General features: G+C 41.4%; 1 protein-coding gene across 1 annotated transcript; it reads right to left on the bottom strand.

Annotated features, from left to right (window-relative positions):
• Nucleotides 1-221: 221 nt before the first annotated feature.
• PCDHAC1 (protocadherin alpha subfamily C, 1) lies at nt 222-4,072 on the bottom strand. Its single transcript, XM_026508163.4, has one exon. It carries the CDS (start codon nt 2,780-2,782, stop codon nt 326-328), a length of 2,457 nt encoding a protein of 818 aa, XP_026363948.2. The 5' UTR covers nt 2,783-4,072; the 3' UTR covers nt 222-325.
• Nucleotides 4,073-19,738: the final 15,666 nt, after the last annotated feature.

Here is a 19,738-nt window from a genome sequence, read left to right as displayed (position 1 = left end):
AACAAATTCCCGAAAGGAATTAAAGACTTCCCAGGTCATTTATTACCTGTACCAGAAGCTGGTACCTTATTTCTAATTTCAGACCTTTATACTATATTACTTTTATTGTTCTTTAATGGGTTTGAATTTCTTATCTTTGTTTCTCAAAAATAAACTATAAACTCCTTGAGGTCAAGGACAGTCTTTTAATACTTACATACTCCCAGAATTCTTAGCACAGTAGGCTCTAAGCAGGAGTGTTCAATTCAATGGATTACATGTTGCCAAAGACTCACCTAAGAAGCATTTCAGAACATAGCTAGCAGTCATCTCCTGGCCAAGGGAATCAAATCCCAAAAAATTTGCTTACCATGGCATTGACATTTATGTGATCCCCTTTCCTATTCCGAATGTGAATGCAGGATATTGGCAAATTCAGTCCTACCCCAGTAGCCAGATTTCTCAGGTCAGCAGCACTGTATTCCCCACGGAACAGCAAACTGTTATTATCAGAACCAAGTCCTAGAGAAGCCCGATAGTGATAGGTCTGAGAAAGTCTCTCAACTGTAGTGACATCTATTGTGGCTGATGTCATACAAGGATTTGAAGCCATCTTCCTCCCATACCTCAGTTCCTCTGGGGAGCGACAGCAGCTTTGAGAACAACGAACTGGGCTCTGGTTCACCTTGATACACACAAAGAAAAGTAAGCACCCCAGAAATAAAAAGGAAATACAAGCCAGAGCAATTACTAAATACAGGTTCTGGGTAGAAAGGTGGCCTCCTGTTTCCCAGGTATCTTCAAAGTCTGGAAGGATCTGAGGGGCAGAGTTGCTCAGCAATATACCCAGTGTGACGGAAGAGGAGAGTGATGGGTCTCCACGGTCCTGAACCACAACCACCAGCCTCTGTTTAACTGCATCCGTGGGAAGAATTAAGCGGGCAGTTCGGAGCTCTCCCATACTGGCTGAAATCCTGAAAAGGCTGGAGTCCAAAGCCTGAGAAATACGGTAGGAAAGCCAAGCATTAGAGCCACTGTCTGCATCCTCTGCTACCACTTTTGTGACCAAGTGTCCACTTCTGGCAGAGCGAGGCACAATTTCCACTGGAACAGAGCCATTTCTGGGCACGGGAAACAAGATGACTGGAGCATTGTCATTCCTATCTACCACAAACAAGTTTACAGTCACTGTTGCACTTCGGGGAGGAATGCCACCATCCCGGGCTTCCACTTGGAAGTGAAATCCCCTGAGCCGCTCAAAGTCAAAGGAAGTTTTGGCAGTGATAGCCCCGCTGGCTGATTCTACTGCCACGAAGCTAGAGGCTGTCTGCCTTTCAGAGATCATATCCAACAGCTCATAGAAGACAAGGCCGTTCTTCCCCAGGTCGGGATCCTGGGCAAACACGCGGCCTAGAGAGGCCCCAGGACCATTGTTTTCAGCCACAAAAAGTTCCTGTTGCGGTTGAGCAAAGCTTGGTGAATTGTCATTCACATCAGCAACAGACACTGTCAGTGTCCTGCGGGTGCTCAATGGGGGGGAGCCACCATCTGACGCAGTGATCAGGACCTGGTATTCGCTGACCTGCTCCCGGTCCAGCGGCCCATCAGTCAGCAAGCTGTAGTAGTTGTCAAAGGAAGCCTTCAGCTTAAAAGGGCCTCCACTGGACATGCTACAGATGACCTTACCATTGGGACCGAGATCCTCATCCCTTAGACTGAGGAGAGCAATCACTGTGCGGGGGGCAGCGTCCTCAGAAACCGAACTGGAGAGAGTCAGGAGATTCACCTCCGGGGCGTGATCATTCACATCGGTCACTTCCACCAGCAGTTTGACAGTACTAGCTAAACCGAAGGTGCCCTCATCCCTTGCCTCAATGTACGCCTCCAACAACGTTTCAGGTGGACCTAGTGAAGCAGCTACCCGCACCTCCCCACTTCTAGGGTGCACGTCAAAGTGGTGTCGCAGCGAGGCCCGCGTGCCATTGCTTAAGGAGTACCGGATTTCCCCATTGGAGCCTTCATCCGGGTCCGAGGCCTGAACTCGTAATAACACAGTCCCGTTGGGTGCAGTCTCTGGCACACTGGCGCGGTACACTGTGCGCTCAAATACAGGCGCATTGTCGTTTGTGTCCACCACTGTGATGGTAACTTGTGCGTCTCCGGAGCGCGCAGGCTGCCCGCTGTCCCTAGCGGTGAGCACCAGCTGGTGGGTGGCGCGCTGCTCCCGATCCAGCGCTTTCTCTAACACCAACTCGGGGTATTCACTGCCGTCCACCCGCGATCCCATGATCAGCCGAAAGTGCTGGCTGGGGCTCAGACTGTAACTTAGGACCCCGTTGCTTCCCTCGTCAGTATCTTGGGCATTAGGGAGAGTAAAGCGGGCGCCGGGCATCAGGAATTCGGGGATGTGCAGCTGCACGTCGCCGGCAGGGAAGACAGGCGAGTTGTCGTTGGTGTCCACGACGTGAACTCGCATCGTGTGTAGCTCCAGCGGGTCCTCCAGCACCAGCTCATAGGTCAAGACGCAGACAGCTTTGGTCTCGCACAGCCGTTCGCGGTCCGCCGGCTCTAAGACCACCAAGCTACCGCTGGCCAGATCCACCCCGAAGTAGGGATCGCGGTGGCTGGAAAGGAAGCGAAAGTTCCTCAAGGACAGAGCGGCCGCTGACAGCCCCAAGTCCGCGGAAACATTGCCTACGGCTACGCCCCGCTCGGTCTCCTCCAACACCGAGTATTCCAGCTGTCTGGCGGCAAAGCCGCAGGAGACCCACAGACATAGAACCACCACCCTCCAGCCCACCATCCTCCCTCTCGGCGTCCTCGCTCCACCAGCAGTGACCCAGGACCATGCTCCGGACTCCCGGAGAGCACGCACCGTGGTAATGAGCAAGGGCCGGTCGCCCGCCGCAGCCGGCTAGAGGTGCACAGACCGCCGACGTTCTGCCTCCTGAGTATGCTGGGATTGCCTGGGGCTGGCCGGCTGGAAGCTGTGCTCGCCGGACTGGAGGTCTGGCAGCCGTCTGGGAAAGCGGAGCTGGCGGGTGCGGAGGAGCGCAGCGCCGCCTAGGGGTGCAGAGACGCGGGAAACCGCTCGGGCTAGGGAGGCGCCGTCTCCCGTCCCCTCGAGCTGGGATCTCTCTTAAGTCCCTGCGGCCCGCGGCGGGCGGGGCAAGGAAGACGCTCCGAGAAGCTAACACTTCTTCCCTCGAACGGCGTTTCTAAGGACAACGCGCTAGGACCCGCCCCGTCTTAACCTCCACAGCCGCCGCCTAAAGACTGCTCGTAACCAGGGCTGAGCTCGGCGGGGCTTCTCTCGCCCCAGTCTGACAGCCGCTCGGACCCACAGAACCCCTACAGTGCCGGTGAAGACAGCGGAACTCCCAGAGAACCCGCGGGGCGGAGGCGGCGAGAGGCGGCATCGGGACCGTGAAGGACCACGCCTTCGAAGCTTAAGGAAACAGGAGCCCCCAAACTAAGGGCTGAGGTGCATCGCATGCTGGCTTCCCAGCCTCTCCGCGGCGGGTTAAAGTCTCTCCTGCACCTTCTTTTAAACCAGGAGCCAAGATTTCAATAGAGGGGACCAGCGAGGGGCAAACTGGGGAATGGGGTCCTCCTCAAACTTCTCCGGGACTCCAGCTTTTCGAGGCACCCAGGTGGGCGAGCGCAAGGCTTACAGTTCGTTCGGCTTTCTGTGGGCCAGCAGTTTCTCTTTCCCAGGAGGCCCTACCGCGGAGTGCCTCACAAGCGGCCCTTGACGCTCTGGATGGGAGAGGTTAGAAGCCACTCAGTACAAGCGCCTGAAACTCCGAAAGACTGACACTCATCCCCACCGGGACGTGCGAAGTGGGTGGGAAGAAAGTAATTGAGATACTCTCCAGAGCGTGACCTGGAAACTATTCTGTAAATTTACTCTCTGTAAATACTTAGAAAATAGCACTGGGGCAGGGCAGGAACTGACTAGCTGCCCATACGTTCTCCAACTTCGTTTTTAGGCCGGTCTCCTGAAGGGAATTGGGATATCGATCAGTTCTACGAAAAACCTTTCCAAGCTACAAGAAATACTTCCGCATTTCGCCTTGCACTCTACAACCAGGGGATGTCCCTGAGGGAGAGGCGAGCTGAAAAAAGAAATTGCCTTCAAATGACTATTAAACACTAAATTTCTTAACTCCTTTTAATACAATTGCAGGGTCCAAAGCCCCAGGAACCAAAATTTGAAAGACAAAAGCTGAATACTGATCAAGAATTGAAGCTTTCCGGGCAATGTTTGTTTGTTTCGTTTCTTTTCTTTTTCTTTCTTTCTTTCTTTCTTTCTTTCTTTCTTTCTTTCTTTCTTCCTTCCTTCCTTCCTTCCTTCCTTTCTTCCTTTCTTAAGATTTTACCCATTTATTTGTCAGAGAGAGAGAGAGGACACAAGCTGGGGGAGCTGCAGGCAGAGGGAGAAACAGGCTCCCAGCTGAGCAAGGAGCACTATGTGAGATTCGATCCTAAGACCCTGGGGCTGGTGATGGGTAGTAAGGAGGGCACGTATTGCCTGGTGCACTGGGTGTTATACGCAACTAATGAATCATGGAACTTTACATCAAAAAACCAGGGATGTATTGTATGGTGACTAACATAATATAATAAAAAATATTATATATATATATATATATATATATATAAGACCTGAGCCAAAGGCAGATGACTGAGCCACCCAGCTGTGCCAGGGCAACGTATTTTCTGGTCAGAAAACTGCCTAGAAGTATTGATAATTATTGAAGCTGAATGATGGATACACGGGAGCTAATTACACAATTCTCTTAACTTTAGTGTATGTTTGAATGCTGTTATAATACTTTCTTAAGGGGTGCCTGGGTGGCTCAGTTGGTTAAGCTCAGGTCATGATCTCAGGGTCCTGGGATGGAGCCCCACATCGGGCTCTCTGCTCAGCAGGGAGTCTCCCTCTGCCCCTCCCCTCCCCTCCGCTCGTGTTCTCTCTCTCTCTCTCAAATAAATAAAATCTTAAAAAAAATACTTTCTTAAATTGCTGATTAAAATGAGGGGTGGGGAGGCAGGCTGTTCCAGCATTCTGGTTTTAAGACTGGAAGTGGGATTGGTAAATTCATTATGCCACTAAGAACCAATCACCTCCCTGGGAACAATACAAACCCAAACTGTTACCTCTTCCAGGGAAGCAGGACAAGCAGCAACATAAGGCTATTTACGTAGAAAATGCTCTCGACTAATTTGTCTTTCTGAGTTAAGGAACCAAGAAAATCACTGACACCAAGTCTTGGATAAAATTAAAGCAGAAAACATGTCAGCCCAGTGAAGCGTTAGGTAGAGTCATAAGTATAGCCATCACAGGGAATGCTCATTAGGATGTGAAATAACCCATAAAAATTAAGTTTATTCACCAAATTTTAGAACCAAAACTAATTATCTACTTCAGTGCCAGAGATTAGGATTTACGTTTCCTCATTTTCATTTAATGCTGCCAGCTAAGCTAACAGCTTTGGGGTGCAAGGTTGTACTTGTCACTTTTCCATTAACAGCAGATGAAATGTATCTGGAGAGATGCCCTCAACTTTTGGAAGGCCTCTGATTTTAAGACCTGCAATCAAGTTTCCAGTTTTACTGGGTTTAGGATTTCTGAGCTCTGTCTAGGGGGACAGTCTGTGTGGGTGCGGATTGGTAAGTGGGGAAAAGGAAAAACTCATACTGAGAATTAACATGGAAAACCTTGACAAAAACTTTTCCCCCTTCACACACCTCTCAGACTTCTGACTTCCCCACCTTTCCCATTTCTCTGTCAACACTGCCACTGATGATTATTTTCAAAGGATTTAATTTCTGTCAAGAATAAGTGAATAGAACTCACCTAGGGGGATTTGTCCTGCCATCTGCCTCCCTATCTGTAGGCATAACTGGGATTGTGGGAAAGCAACATTTAGGAGATATTTGGGATATTTAGATATTCCAAAGATGAGGAAGTCTTAAGGGTTATTCCTTTTGTATAAGATAACTAGGTGAACATTAAATCATAAATCAATAAAACTTCCTTTTAGCAGAACCTAATATTTCATTTTGCCACTTTATGCCATTTTCCATAGTTTCCCTGAATTCAGGCATTTTCAAGCTTTAATTAGGTACAAGTACAACTTTAAGTGGACTCAATACAAAAACAGTCTTGATTTCTGCTTGGGTTCTATTGCCAAGGCTTATTATTATAAAGCTCTCCCAACCAAACTTGACCTTAAATTACAAATTCAGAAGCTATCTAGCCTTAATGCATAAGCTCCTATTAGAGATCTTGCAGCCAAATGAGAAAATAGTAAATCTGACACATACCACAAAAATGACGAGGGATAGAAGCAGAAAAATGTTCATTTAGCGGGGAAGGCTGACCACTAGACTGCATAGTTTTAATAAGGATCAAGGACATCCTTAAAAGGTCTCATGACTACTTGTATATCTCACTGATAGTTAATATTGAGCTGAATGATAAGCACCAGAGAAATCTTGCAAGAGAGTTTTATAAGCCAAAATTCAAAGAAACATTTACGATCTAATACTCCCTCTATGTCTCCTCCCCCTTGAGCACCAAGCATATATCTACCAGCTTTATACAGCAAAAAGTGCAGCTTCTTTCTGCCCATGGGTCCTGTCTCATGCCACTTAAACAAATTACTAAGTTGCACCATACCATATCTCAAGAATTTCTTGGCCATTGTGCTGATAACCCACAACAAAATGATATTGCACTTAAAATTAAGACTCTATTTATTTATCTATCTATCTATCTATCTATCTATCAGAGAGAGAGAGGGAGAGCACGCACAAGCAGGGGGAGAGGCAGGCAGAGGGAGAAGCAGGCTCCTTGGTGAACAAGGAGCCCAATGGGGTACTCGATCCCAGGACCCCAGGATCATAACCTGAGCCAAAGGCAGACACTTAACCAACTAAGCCACCCAGGTGTCCCTAAATGAGATTTTCTTAGTGCTTAAGATTTTTCCTTGGCGGGGGCGCCTGGGTGGCTCAGTCATTAAGCGTCTGCCTTTGCCTCAGGGCGTGATCCCATCAGGCTCCATGCTCCACTGGGGGCCTGCTTCTTCCTCTCCCCCCTCCACTTGTGTTCCCTCTCTCGCTGGCTGTCTCTCTCTGTGTCAAATAAATAAATAAAATCTTTTAAAAAAAGATTATTCCTTGGGAATATATTATGTACTTAAACTAAATTTAAAGACAAGATATCAGCATCACATTAAGCAAATTTTCGTCCTGTAAAGGTTGATGAAGTGTCGAAATCAAATCTTTTTTTTCCCCAAATCAAGTCTAACAGAGTAGGAGTTCTTGGGGTAGAGCTCTATATCACTCAAATTTTGTTTAAGTATCTAGCTAAGCTCAGGGGACACAAATTAAGTGTCTAAAGCACTCTCAATATACAACATCCTATATCAATTTTTTTTACTTGCATCCTTTACCAATAACACATTACTACAGAATTTCTTTCTCAAATTTCTAATCCCAAGGAACTAGTTTTTCCTCCATGAAATAATACCATATAAAGTATCTTGAACCTTTCTTTGTGAATCTTCACTCTGACTCTATATTGTGTTTACTCACTACTTTTTACAATTATGTACCAATTTTCCAAAAATTACCTTTTTCTAAAAATCTTGTTCTATTTCATCTTCAAAGGGTAGCCCAGAACTTAAAGTCATACTTAAAGTCAGAACTTAAAATCATACTCCAGGTTGGTCACATCTGATGCAAAAAGAGATCTTTTTCTCCTTTATAAGAGATCTTTTTTCCTTTATAAGGAGAACATTCATTAAGGCATGTGTAAGGTGGGGGTATAGGTCCTAGCAAAAATAGAAGAAGGAAAAGGAACAAAAAAGCAGTTTTTTCACGTGGTGCCTTCAGTTTCCCTGTCTAGTTCTATTCTTATACATGCCTTAATGTATGTCCTCCTTGTAACAGGCAAGGAGTTAATGATTTCTTCAGAGTCTTCCAGCACAACAGGTAACATCTAAGGAGTAACCAAGCAAGGTCGTCAGGAATGTTTTCCAAGACCACTGACTCCAGAGCCTCAGTGACTTATGGAGGATGTCTAAGAACTCATCCTTGTTTTGACCAATTCCTGAATGTCTGAGGGGACACATACACCAGACCACTGTCTTTAATCCAAACCCCAGATGTCAAGCAAAGATGAGACTCTCTCTCCTTTCCTTTCTGAGTCTCCCAGACTCTGTATCTGCTCTCTCCACGTGTCTTCAATAAACTCTCCTCTCACTTCCTCTGGGCTCACATTTGATTTCCATCCTGCATGAAGCCAAGGACTCTCTTGGCTGGTCCTGTGGGATCCCCTCTGCATCCTTGGACCCGGTCAGCCTGCTTCACTTTCATTCTGAATATTTCAAATCAAGGAATAGAGTCTAAAGTTGCATCTAGCTCTTTAAAACTCACATCACATACTTTTTTCATGATGGATTGAAAACTAAAATTCACACCTATTTTTTCTAGATGCTCTTAAGCCACAGATCAAGAAGTCCTAGACTTCTGTACTTTTTCTTTTTACTCCAATTTGCTGAATATCATTGGGTTAAAAGCTAACCTACCTAGTTCAATCACATAATATATTTCACTTAATTCAAATTTTGTATTGCTACATATTTGGTAAGCAGTCACACTAGATCTTCCTCTGAGCAACAGATGAAAACCTTCATCAAGTGTAGCTGAAAAGGAAGGCCTCCAACCATCTCCAACCAACCCACCTGACATCAGTTTATTAGACAGTGCTTAACCTGAAGTAAATATCTGACAAATGGTGACTAACATAATAAAAAATCATTATTAAAAAAAAAATCTGACAAAGACACTATCAACGTTCTCTAAAAAAGACTCCACACAAATCTCACATTATAGTTTCAAAACATGCTAAACAAAATATTACTAGATCATCATTATGATAGATGCTTAAAAGAAATTTGATAAAAATGTGACAGCTGTCACAAAACAATGCCCATCTTCATCTTATTTATTTTTTAAAAGATTTTATTTATTTATTTGTCAGAGAGAGAGAGAGCACAAGAGCACAAGACAGAGGGAGAAGCAGGCTCCCCACTGAGCAAAGAGCCCAATGTGGGACTCGATCCCAAGACCCTGGAATCATGACCTGAGCCAAAGGCAGACATTTAACTCACTGAGCCACCCAGGTGGCATTTTAAACAATAAAACACCAGAATTATTTCCAAGAAAAATCATGAGCATCACAAGACACTTCATGTCATGGTTATTATTCAATACTGACTTGGATATTCTAGTCAACACAAGATAAAGGTGTGTGTGTGTGAGTGTGAGTGTTAGAAAGGAGGATAACATATATTTTTGGATGATAAATTTATAGGTAATATAAGTTTTTACTCATAAAATCCCAGAAAATTAAAGAAAAAATAATTAGAACTAAAAAGAGTTCAGCCACTTTGGAAAACAGTGTGGAGGTCCCTCAAAAATTTAAAAATAGAGCTACCCTATGACCCAGCAATTGCACTACTGCGTATTTACCCCAAAGATACAGACATAGTGAAGAGAAGGGCCATATGGACCCCACTGTTCATAGCAGCACTGTCCACAAAAGCTAAATTGTGGAAGGAGCCGAGATGCCCTTCAACAGACGAATGGATAAAGAAGATGTGGGCCATATATACAATGGAATATTACTCAGCCATCAGAAAGAATGATTACCCAACATTCGCAGCAACATGGACGGGACTGGGGGAGATAATGCTAAGTGAAATAAGTTAAGCAGAGAAAGACAATTATCATATGGTTTCTCTCATTTATGGAACACAAGGAATAGCAGGGAGATCAATAGGAGAAGGAAGGGAAGAATGATGGGGGGTAAACTGAAGGGGGAATGAACTATGAGAGACTACGGACTCTGGGAAACAAACTGGGGGTTTTAGAGGGGAGGGGGGGGTGGGGGATTGGGATAGGCCGGTGATGGGTATTAAGGAGGGCACATACTGCATGGAGCACTGGGTGTTATACACAAATAATGAATCATGGAACATTGAATCAAAAACTAGTGATGTACTTACTGTATGGTGACTAACACAACATAATAAAAAATTTTAAAAAAAGAGTTCAGTGACATGATTAGCTTTCATCTTTGATGAAACTCTATAAAACACTTGAACTTCAACCATAACATATATGAAGAGAAGTTACCAAGTGCCATGAAAATTGGACCAAGATGAGAGAAAATGCTAAGAGTGAATTCTTGCCACTGGAGACTTGGGAAGAGCTGGTAGACCGGAGTTTTCCAGAGTAGTGGTTCACACTGAAATGCAAAACAAATGATTCCTGGTTTGGAACTACAGGGATGCAAAATTTGCCACCCCAAAATGTGTCTCTTTGGCTGGTGTATTATTTCAGGTTGGTTATTTTTTCCCAAGTTTCCATTTAAATTTCAGTTAGTTAACATACTGTGCAATAGTACTTTCAGGTGTAGAATTCAATGCTTCAAAGTTACATATGACAACCGGTGCTCATCATAGGCTGGTTATTTTTAAGAAACAGAAGACTCAAGAAGGTTTTTTCTTTTGTCTCCCCTCTAACTGCCTAAGAGAACTTACAGGACCTGTTCCAGGAAGGGAGCTATCATCAGAGATAACTGCAGCATAATACGAACTAGATATGGTAGACAGGGAAGAAGCTAGCAAGGCCTGTTTGGTCAAAGTCCTCCCGATGTCACTTTTTTTTTTTTTTTTTTTTTGGATGGCCCAGAACACATTTGTTCACCAAACATTCACTCTTTCCATTCTTCCTATGAATTGCCTTCTTCCTCTTTGAAGCCTTAGACCCTACCCCTTTCTCTTTAGTTCAGAAAGTCATATGTGACTTCATTTTGTCTGACTGTCTTTGGAATCTCTAATGTTTATGTGGATTCCCTGTATGTATGTAATTAACTTTTATTTTCTCCTGTTAATCTCTCTCATATTAATTTAATTCTTAGACCAGCCATAAGAATCTTGAAAGGTAGAGGAATATTTTTCCTCCCCAGACCAAAACAAAGAGATCTAGGTACCTAGGCTGAACCAGACAGGATTCTCCTATAATCCTATTTGTCAGCAAAAAATATAAAAGAAAGAAGGACTAATTGTGACAGAGAGCAGAAGCACTATTATTTCAAGAGTGAACCTAAGGATGTATGTAGTAAGGTGAAGAGAAAATTCTGGATAACAAATTTCTCTGCAGCTGCCAATTCTCATCAGCTGGAGATATATAAAAGCTAAGGTACACACAAACCACTCTACCAAACAGTAGTAAGGATACCTTCATGTTAGTCCAGAGCACTGCGGCCCCATCCACTGACATTTTTCACCCACAGATAGCTAGTCTTGAAGGAACTCCTTTAGAAAATGAGTAGTAATAAAAAATAAGCCAAAATGGGATCTCCATAAATACTACAAGAAAGATTAGAAAATAAACATGTACATCGGTCTCACTGCCAGGGTCACAAGGGGATCTTTCTTGGATGTTCAATGCGAGTGGGATTCCTTACTACATCCCTAGGATCACTCTTGGGCACAATTATGGGACAAGATATTAAAATAACAAGGCCCAACTATATGTCATCTACAAAAGGCACCTTTAGACTCAAAGATACAAATAAGTTGAAAGTAAAGGATGGAAAAATACATATTATGAAAATAGCAACCACAAGAAAGTGGCAGTGGTGATACTAATATCAGACCAAAATATTACTGGAAATAAAGAGGGACATTTTATAATGACAAAAGAGTTGATTAGGAAAATAACAATTATAAGGACACAGACAGTTAACAACAAAGTCCCCAAATACATAAAGCAAAAGCTAACCGAAATGAAAGAAGAATAGACAATTCAATACTAAAAGCTGGAGATTTTACTACCTTACTTCCGGCAATGGATAACAACTAGGCAGGTGATCGGTAAGGAAATGGAAGGTTTTAAAGACACTGTAAATCAACTAGACCTAAAAGACTTCTACAGAATACTCACCAACTGACAGCACAATATATATTCTTCTCAACGGCACACAGAATATTCTCCATAACAGACCACATGCTAAGTGTCAAGCAGATTACTGTGCACCAATTATCAGCCCCAAGGGAGGACTCTAAACACTTCTGCCCATTGCATCTTGGCATCAGAGTTGCCAAGAACACAACGCAGGCAAGCAGGCTGGAACAACATTGTACTTACGTAGAGAAAAGACAGAGCAAGATCAACTTCAGTGTTGGGCATCAGTACCCCATGGCCAGTGGGTTTCTACTAGAGGCTGTTGCAGGGCAATATGCCTATGAGCACCCCTCTTGTACCACAGTAGAAAGACCTTTTCCCTTCTTCAAAAAGGATAGACATAACAGTGGGGCTGGCCAGGTGCCACATGATTCACATGCTCCAAGCAGGGACAAAAGAGCTTCAGCGAGCCTGAAACAGGGAAAGATATGCCCACACAAGATGAAAAGACTAGGGGCGCCTGGGTGGCTCAGTTGTTAAGCATCTGCCTTCGACTCAGGGCATGATCCTGGCGTTCTGGGATCGAGCCCCACATCAGGCTCCTCCGCTGGGAGCCTGCTTCTTCCTCTCCCACTCCCCCTGCTTGTGTTCCCTCTCTCGCTGGCTGTCTCTCCGTCAAATAAATAAATAAAATCTTAAAAAAAAAAAAAGATGATAAGACTAGCACAGGCTGTGTAGACTCCATTTCTTGGTAAGGAAGTGTTCCAAACCCAAAACCCATTTTTATATGACTGGGTGAAATTTGAAAGATTACACATGAGAGTGCCCTTCCCAACACTTTGCCATAAAATAAGCTTCAATAAGTTTAAAAGGACTGATACCATACAAAATATGTTCTCTGACTATAATGGAATGAAATTAGAAATCAATAACAAAATGAAATTTGGAGAATTTACAAATATGTGGAAATTAAATCACATATGCTAAGATAATCAATGGGTCAAAGAAGAACAAGAAAATAAGGAAACACTCTGAGATAAATGAAAATGAAGATACAATATATGAAAACTTATGGAATGCAGCTAAAACAGTGCTCAGAGGAAAATACATAGCTGTAATGTTGACACTGACAAGTGAGAAATACCTTGAATCAATAACCTAACCTCCTACTTTAAGATGCCAGAAAAATAAAAGCAAACCAAATCTAAAGCAAACAGAAGGAGGGAAATAATTAGGATTAAAGCAGAAATAAATGAAATAAAGAAAGGAAAAACAGTAGAGAAGGATGACAAAGCTACAAGTTGGTTCTTTGAAAAGCTCAACATAATTGACAAACCTTTACCTAGACGGAGCAAGAGAAAAAGCAAGAAAATGAAAATTACTAAAACCAGAAATGAAAGGTGACATTACTACAAACCTTAAATAAAAAAGATAAGAGAATACTATGAACAACTGTGTGCCAATAAATGAGTAGTTTAGATGAAATAAATTCCTAGAATACACAAATACCAAGATTGGGGGGAGGGTAGAAAATCTGAGTGGACATATGAAAAGAAAAAAGATTGAATTAGTAACATTACATCTTCACGGAAAAAAAAAGAACCAAAAGCCATCATGAATGAATTCTACCAAACATATTAATGAATATTAATAGCAGTTCTTTACAAATTCTTCCAAAGAATCTTGGAGCAAGGGGCACCTGGGGGGCTCAGTTGATCAAGCGTTGGAGAACTAACAGTTTCTAAAACTTGCCACAAAACTGTAATAATGAAGAGACTGTGGTACTGGGATAAGGACAGACAGATAAATCAATGGAATAGAAACAGGAATCCAGAAATGAATTCCCATATTCATTGATCAACTAATTTTATTTTCTTTTTTCTTTTTAAAGATTTCATTTTTCAGTAATTTCTGCACCTAACGTAGGGCTGGAACTCACAGCCTGGACATCAAGAGTCTCACGCTCCACTGACTGAGGCAGGCAGGCGTTCCCTGATTAATTGATTTTCAACAATGGTTCCCCAACATTTCAACAGGGAAAGAATAGTTCTTTTCAATACATGATGCCAGGATAACTGGATATCCACTTGCAAAAGTATGAAGTTGGACCACTTCCTCACACCATCTACAAAAATTAACTCACAATGTATCAAAATGATGCCAGCAAAATAACAGAACAGGAGTTCCCAGCCCTTACTCCCCCACAAAAATACCATTAACAACAATATACGGACCAAAAATCCTTTATGAGGATTCCAGAATCCAGTTACGAGCTGGAATACCCCAGGTAAACACAAGTCTGAATCAGCTACACTGAAACAAGTACAAAAAATAATTTTACTTTGCTCACATCAGCCCCTCATCCACGCTGGCACACATCAACACCAAGAAAGAACACCCTGGCTTGCTACTTCACCTTCAAGGGGAAAGAAGAGAGCATAGCACGTGTCCAATGTGTCAGCTTCTCAGAAGACTGACTAAAGGACTAGTTTCTGTATTGCCTCAACCAGAGAACTATCAAACTGGCATAGTTTGGATGCCTGGGGGCTATGGAAAACAACAACAACAACAACAACAACAAATACCAAGGGGACAGCTTGCTCCTTCGGGAAGGAGGGAGAAAACTGAGGGTGTGTTCAGAATTTTGGATTTTTGGAAAGCTGCCTAAGAAACTGGTATCTGTTTTACCTGACTTGGAGTGACAGGAAACCAGCATACTCTGGGTGCCTAGTAACCACTGAGAACGAGGGAGAACAGCTTATTGCTGTAGAATCAGAAAACTGAAATGCTGCAGATAGACACCAGAGGGAGCAACAAAGATCATTTTAAATTATCCAGTCAAAAGGAGCGTTATAGGAAACAAACTGGGGGTTGCTGGAGGGGAGGGAGATGGGGGGATAGGGTGACTGGATGATGGGCATTAGGGAGGACACACAATATAATGAGCACTGGGTGTTATATACAACTGACGAATCACTAAATTTTACTCCTGGGATACCTGGGTGGCTCAGCCGGTTAAGCATCTGCCTTTGGCTCAGGTCATGATCCCAGACTCCTGGAATCAAGCTCCATATGGGGCTCTTTGCTCAGTGCGGAGCCTGCTTCTCCCTCTGCCCCTCCCCCAACTCATGCTCACACACTCTCTCTCTCTCTGACAAATAAATAAATAAAATCTTTAAAGAATTCTACTCCTGTAACTAATACTGCACTATACATTAACTAAACTGTGAATTTAAATTTTAAAAAAATTTAAAAGAGCAAAAAGAAAAAAATAGTGAGAAGGAATGAAAAAGCCTATGGGATGTATGGGACTTATGGGACACCTTTAAAAGAAACTATTCCTGGAATCTCAGAAGAAAAGAGAAAGGGATAGGAAGCTTATTTAAAGAAATAATGAGAGAGAACTTCTCAGACATGGGGGAAAGATGTGGACATCCAAGTTCATAAGCTAATAGTTCACCCCAAATGTCAATCCAAAACAATCTTCTCTAGGATGAATTATAGTAAAACTGTATAAAATCAAAGACAAAGAGAAAATTTTAAGAGCAACAAGAGAGAAAAATATCTCTCTTATAAGCAAACCCCCATTAGGCTATCATCACCAGAAACATTGCAGGCCAGGAAAGAATGGGGTGATATAATTCAAGGTACTGAAATAAAAAATAAACCACTAACCAAGAATATGCAGTAAAGTTATCCTTCAGAAATGAAGGCGAGATTAAGACTTTCCCAAATAAACAAAAGCTTGGGGAGTTCATCACCATTAGACCTGCCTTACAAAAAATGTTGAAAGGAGTTCTTCAAGCTGAAATGAAAGGATGTTAACTAGTAATATAAAAACATATGAAAACATACCATATGCTGGTAAAAGTAAGTATAGAGTCAGATTAACAACACCCAGTATTGTAATATGGTGGTGTGATAACCACTTCACCCTAAGGTTAAAAGAACAGAAATATTAAAAATAGTAATAGTTATAATTTGTTAATGGATACACCCCATAAAAAGACATAAACTGTGACAACAGAAACATAAAATGGCGAGGAGTTAAAAGTAGAGTTTTGCATGTGATCAAAGCCACCTTGTTGGGGCACCTGGGTGGCTCAGTTGGTTAAGCGCCTGCCTTCAGCTCAGGTCATGATCTCAGGGTCCTGGGATCAAGCCCTGAATAGGGCTCCCTGTTCGGCAAGGAATCTGCTTCTCCCTCTCCCTCTGCCCCTCGCCCCACTCATGCTCTACCTTTCTCTCTTAAATAAATAAATAAATAAATAAATAAATAAATAAATAAATAAAATCTTTTTTTAAAAAAATAGCCAAGCTGCTGTCAGCTTAAAATAGGCTTATGTCTATAAGATGCTTCAATTAAGCCACAGGTAGCCATAAAACAAAAAAACTATAGTAGATAACACAAGAAAAAGAAAAGGAAATCTAAGTATATCACTAGGGAGAACCAACAATTCACGAAGGAAGATAGCAAGAGAGGGGGAGAAAAAGAACAAAGATACTATAAAACAGCCAGAAAACAATGAACAAGATGGACATAGTAAGTTCTTTACCTATCATTATTTTAAATGAAAATGGGTAAGTTCTCCAATCAAAGGCACAGAGCAGCTGAATGGATTAAAAAACAAGACCCAACTATAGGCTGCCTCCAAGATATTCACTTCAGTTTCAAGGACACACATAGGTTTAAAATGAAGAGAAGGAAAAAGATATTCCATGCAAATGGAAACAGAAAGAGCAGCAGTAGCTATAATTGTATCGGATAAAACTGACTTTAAGTATTAAAAAAACTAACAGGATGGGGCGCCTGGGTAGCGCAGTCGTTAAGCGTCTGCCTTCGGCTCAGGGCGTGATCCCGGCGTTCCAGGATCGAGTCCCACATCGGGCTCCTCCGTTGGGAGCCTGCTTCTTCCTCTCTCACTCCCCTGCTGTGTTCCCTCTCTCGCTGGCTGTCTCTCTGTCATATAAATAAATAAAATCTTAAAAATAATAATAAATAAAAATAAAAAACTAACAGGAGACAAAGGTTATTATATAGCGATACAGGGGTCAATTCACTAAGAGGATATAACAATTGTTATGCATCTACCCAACATCCAAGCACATAAATATATAAAGCAAATACTAACATATCTGAAGGGAGTCATAGACATTACAGTAACAGCAGGGGACTCCAATACCCCACCTTCATCAATGGATAGATCATCCAGACAGACAACAAATAAGAAAACACTGAAGTTTAACTCTGCTTTAGACCGAATGGACCTAACAGACATGTACAGGACACACCCGCCAACTTCAGTAGAATACACATCCTTCTCAGCGCACACAGAACATTGTCCAGGACAGATCATGTGTTAGGTCACAAAATAAGTCTCAGCAAACTTTAAAAGACTGAAATCGTACAGAGTAGCTTTTCCGACCAAAATCATACAAAACTAGAAGTTGATAACTGGAGAAAAACTTAAAAAATTTGCAAATATGTGGAAATTAAATAACACACTCCTGAAAAACAGTAGGTCAAAGATAAAATCAAAGGGAAATAATATTTTGAAACAAGTGAAAATGGAAACACAACGTACCAAAACTTATGGGATGCAGCAAAAGCAGGGTTAAGAAGGAAGTTTATAGCAATAAATAACTACATTAAGAAAAATGATTTGGGGGCACTTGGGTGGCACAGTCAGTTAAATGTCAGACTCTTGGTTTCCGCTCAGGTCATGATCTCAGGGTGGTGATTTCAGGGTCATGAGATGGAGCCTACATAGGGCTCCATGCTCAGAGCCGAGTCTGCTTAAGATTCTATCTGACCCTCTCCTCTGGTCCCCCCTGCTCTGTCTCTCTTTCGCTCTAAAATAAATAAATCTTTAAAAATAAAAAGAAAAGGGGGGTACCTGCATGGCTCAGTTGTTTAAGAGTCTGCCTTTGGCTCAGGTCATGACCCTGGGGTTCTGGAATCGAGAGCCTCACATTGGGCTCCCTGCCCAATGGGGAGTCTTCTTCTCCCTCTCCCTTTGCCCCTCCTCCCTTGCTCATGCATGCTCTCTTTTTCTCTCAAATAAATAAATAAAATCTTTTTTTTAAAAAAGAAGAAAAAGAAAAATTATGTCATTTATGTGGAACTTAAAAGAGAAAACTAAAAGATTGGTGTTTGCCATTTGCAGCAGATGGGAGTGGGCAAAATGCGTGAAGGTGAGCAAAAGGTACAAACTTCAGGCTATAAAATAAATAATATACAGAACAATTACTATAATTAATAATACTGAATTACATATTTGAAGGTCGTTAAAAGAGTAGATCTGAAAAGTTTTCATTACAAGAAAAAAAATTTGTAACAGTGTATGTTGATGGGTGTGAACTAGACTTATTGTGGTGATCATCTCCCAATATATACAAATGTCAAATAATTACATGGTATATCTGAATGAATATAATGTTATATGTCAATTATACTTCAACTTTTCAAATAAACTTAAATTAGAAATAAATGTTTATTAATTTAATTAATGGATGGTCCATATAAAAACTAAGATCTTCCTAACTAAACATGGAGACCATAAAATCCATAAAAGAAAAATAGATATACTTTAATATAGAAATATAAAAAACACTTTTACATGGCAAAATATACTATAAACAAATCAATATAAATTGTATAGGAGAAAAAAAATTTCTGAAATAGGTAGAAGATAAAAATTAATATATCTATATTTTACAAAGAACGTTCCCAAACTGAAAAACAAAGAAAAAATTTTTCAAATAAAAATGGGCAAATAATTTAATTAACAAATCAAAGAAAACCAAATACAAATGACGATACACTCAAAATCACTGGTGGTATGTGGAATCAAAGTTAAAGTAACAGTGAGATATCACTCTGGCAGAATATAAAACCCGCTATTGATTTTAGAGATAAGAGAGGGTGCTTATAACTTGTTTGTGGAAATTAAAAGTACTACAAAATTCTTGGAAAGTACTCTAGCAACACATTTTAAAATTAAAATTATTAATACCCTTTGATGTGTCCATCCCACATCTGAAAGTGAATTTCGCAGAAATAAAAGCACCAATATTTTAGAAGTATGTAAGTGATAGTACAGCATGGCTTATGAGGGCAAAAGAACACTTGAAACAAATTGCTCATCCACAGTTGAATAACTGAATATATAAAAGATTTACCCTGCATTTATGGGGGGTACTAGACAGCTATTAAAAGTATCAGATTTGTGGGGATTTCCAAAGACATTGGTGATTGAGAAGTGTAAAATGCATTACCTAGCCTAATAAACTTTCTAAAATAAACAATAACAAAAAACCCCACCAGATGTATGCACCTGTGGAGCAACTAAATGACTGCAAATCAATATGTGAAAAGAAAATCACAAGCCGCCTTTGGATTGGATACCTCACGGAAATGGTGATGTGACCAGAAGAAAATGAGGAGGGACCAAACCGAAAAAAGGTTCGGTTTTTTTTTTTTTTAAAGAAACAAACAAAAACAAACTTCTAAAGGGCATTTTTGTAAAAGGTTATGTGCTCTTTAAAATAAAACATGTATACAGGCATATGTATAAATTTTCTAAATAAAGACATTTGTTTTAAAATTCTCATTAGCCTCAATAAAACAAATCTTTCTGAATGCTTAAGTATTCATAATGTGTGGCTTCTTGTAAATTCGCATATAGGAAATAAATACTTACAAACTGTTAGTAATACTAAAAAAAAAACCACAAATGATTAGGATTATGGGTAATTTATTATGGCTTTT

Source organism: Ursus arctos, unplaced genomic scaffold, assembly GCF_023065955.2.
Source record: "Ursus arctos isolate Adak ecotype North America unplaced genomic scaffold, UrsArc2.0 scaffold_5, whole genome shotgun sequence".
Classification (NCBI taxonomy): Eukaryota; Metazoa; Chordata; class Mammalia; order Carnivora; family Ursidae; genus Ursus; species Ursus arctos.
The sequence above is the reverse complement of the archived record's forward strand: the minus strand, read 5'-3'. Positions and strand labels throughout refer to the sequence as shown.

What these genes read in the sequence shown, in the direction of transcription:
- PCDHAC1 (XM_026508163.4), bottom strand. Translation starts at nt 2,782, where the DNA reads ATGGTGGGCTGGAGGGTGGTGGTTCTATGTCTGTGGGTCTCCTGCGGC.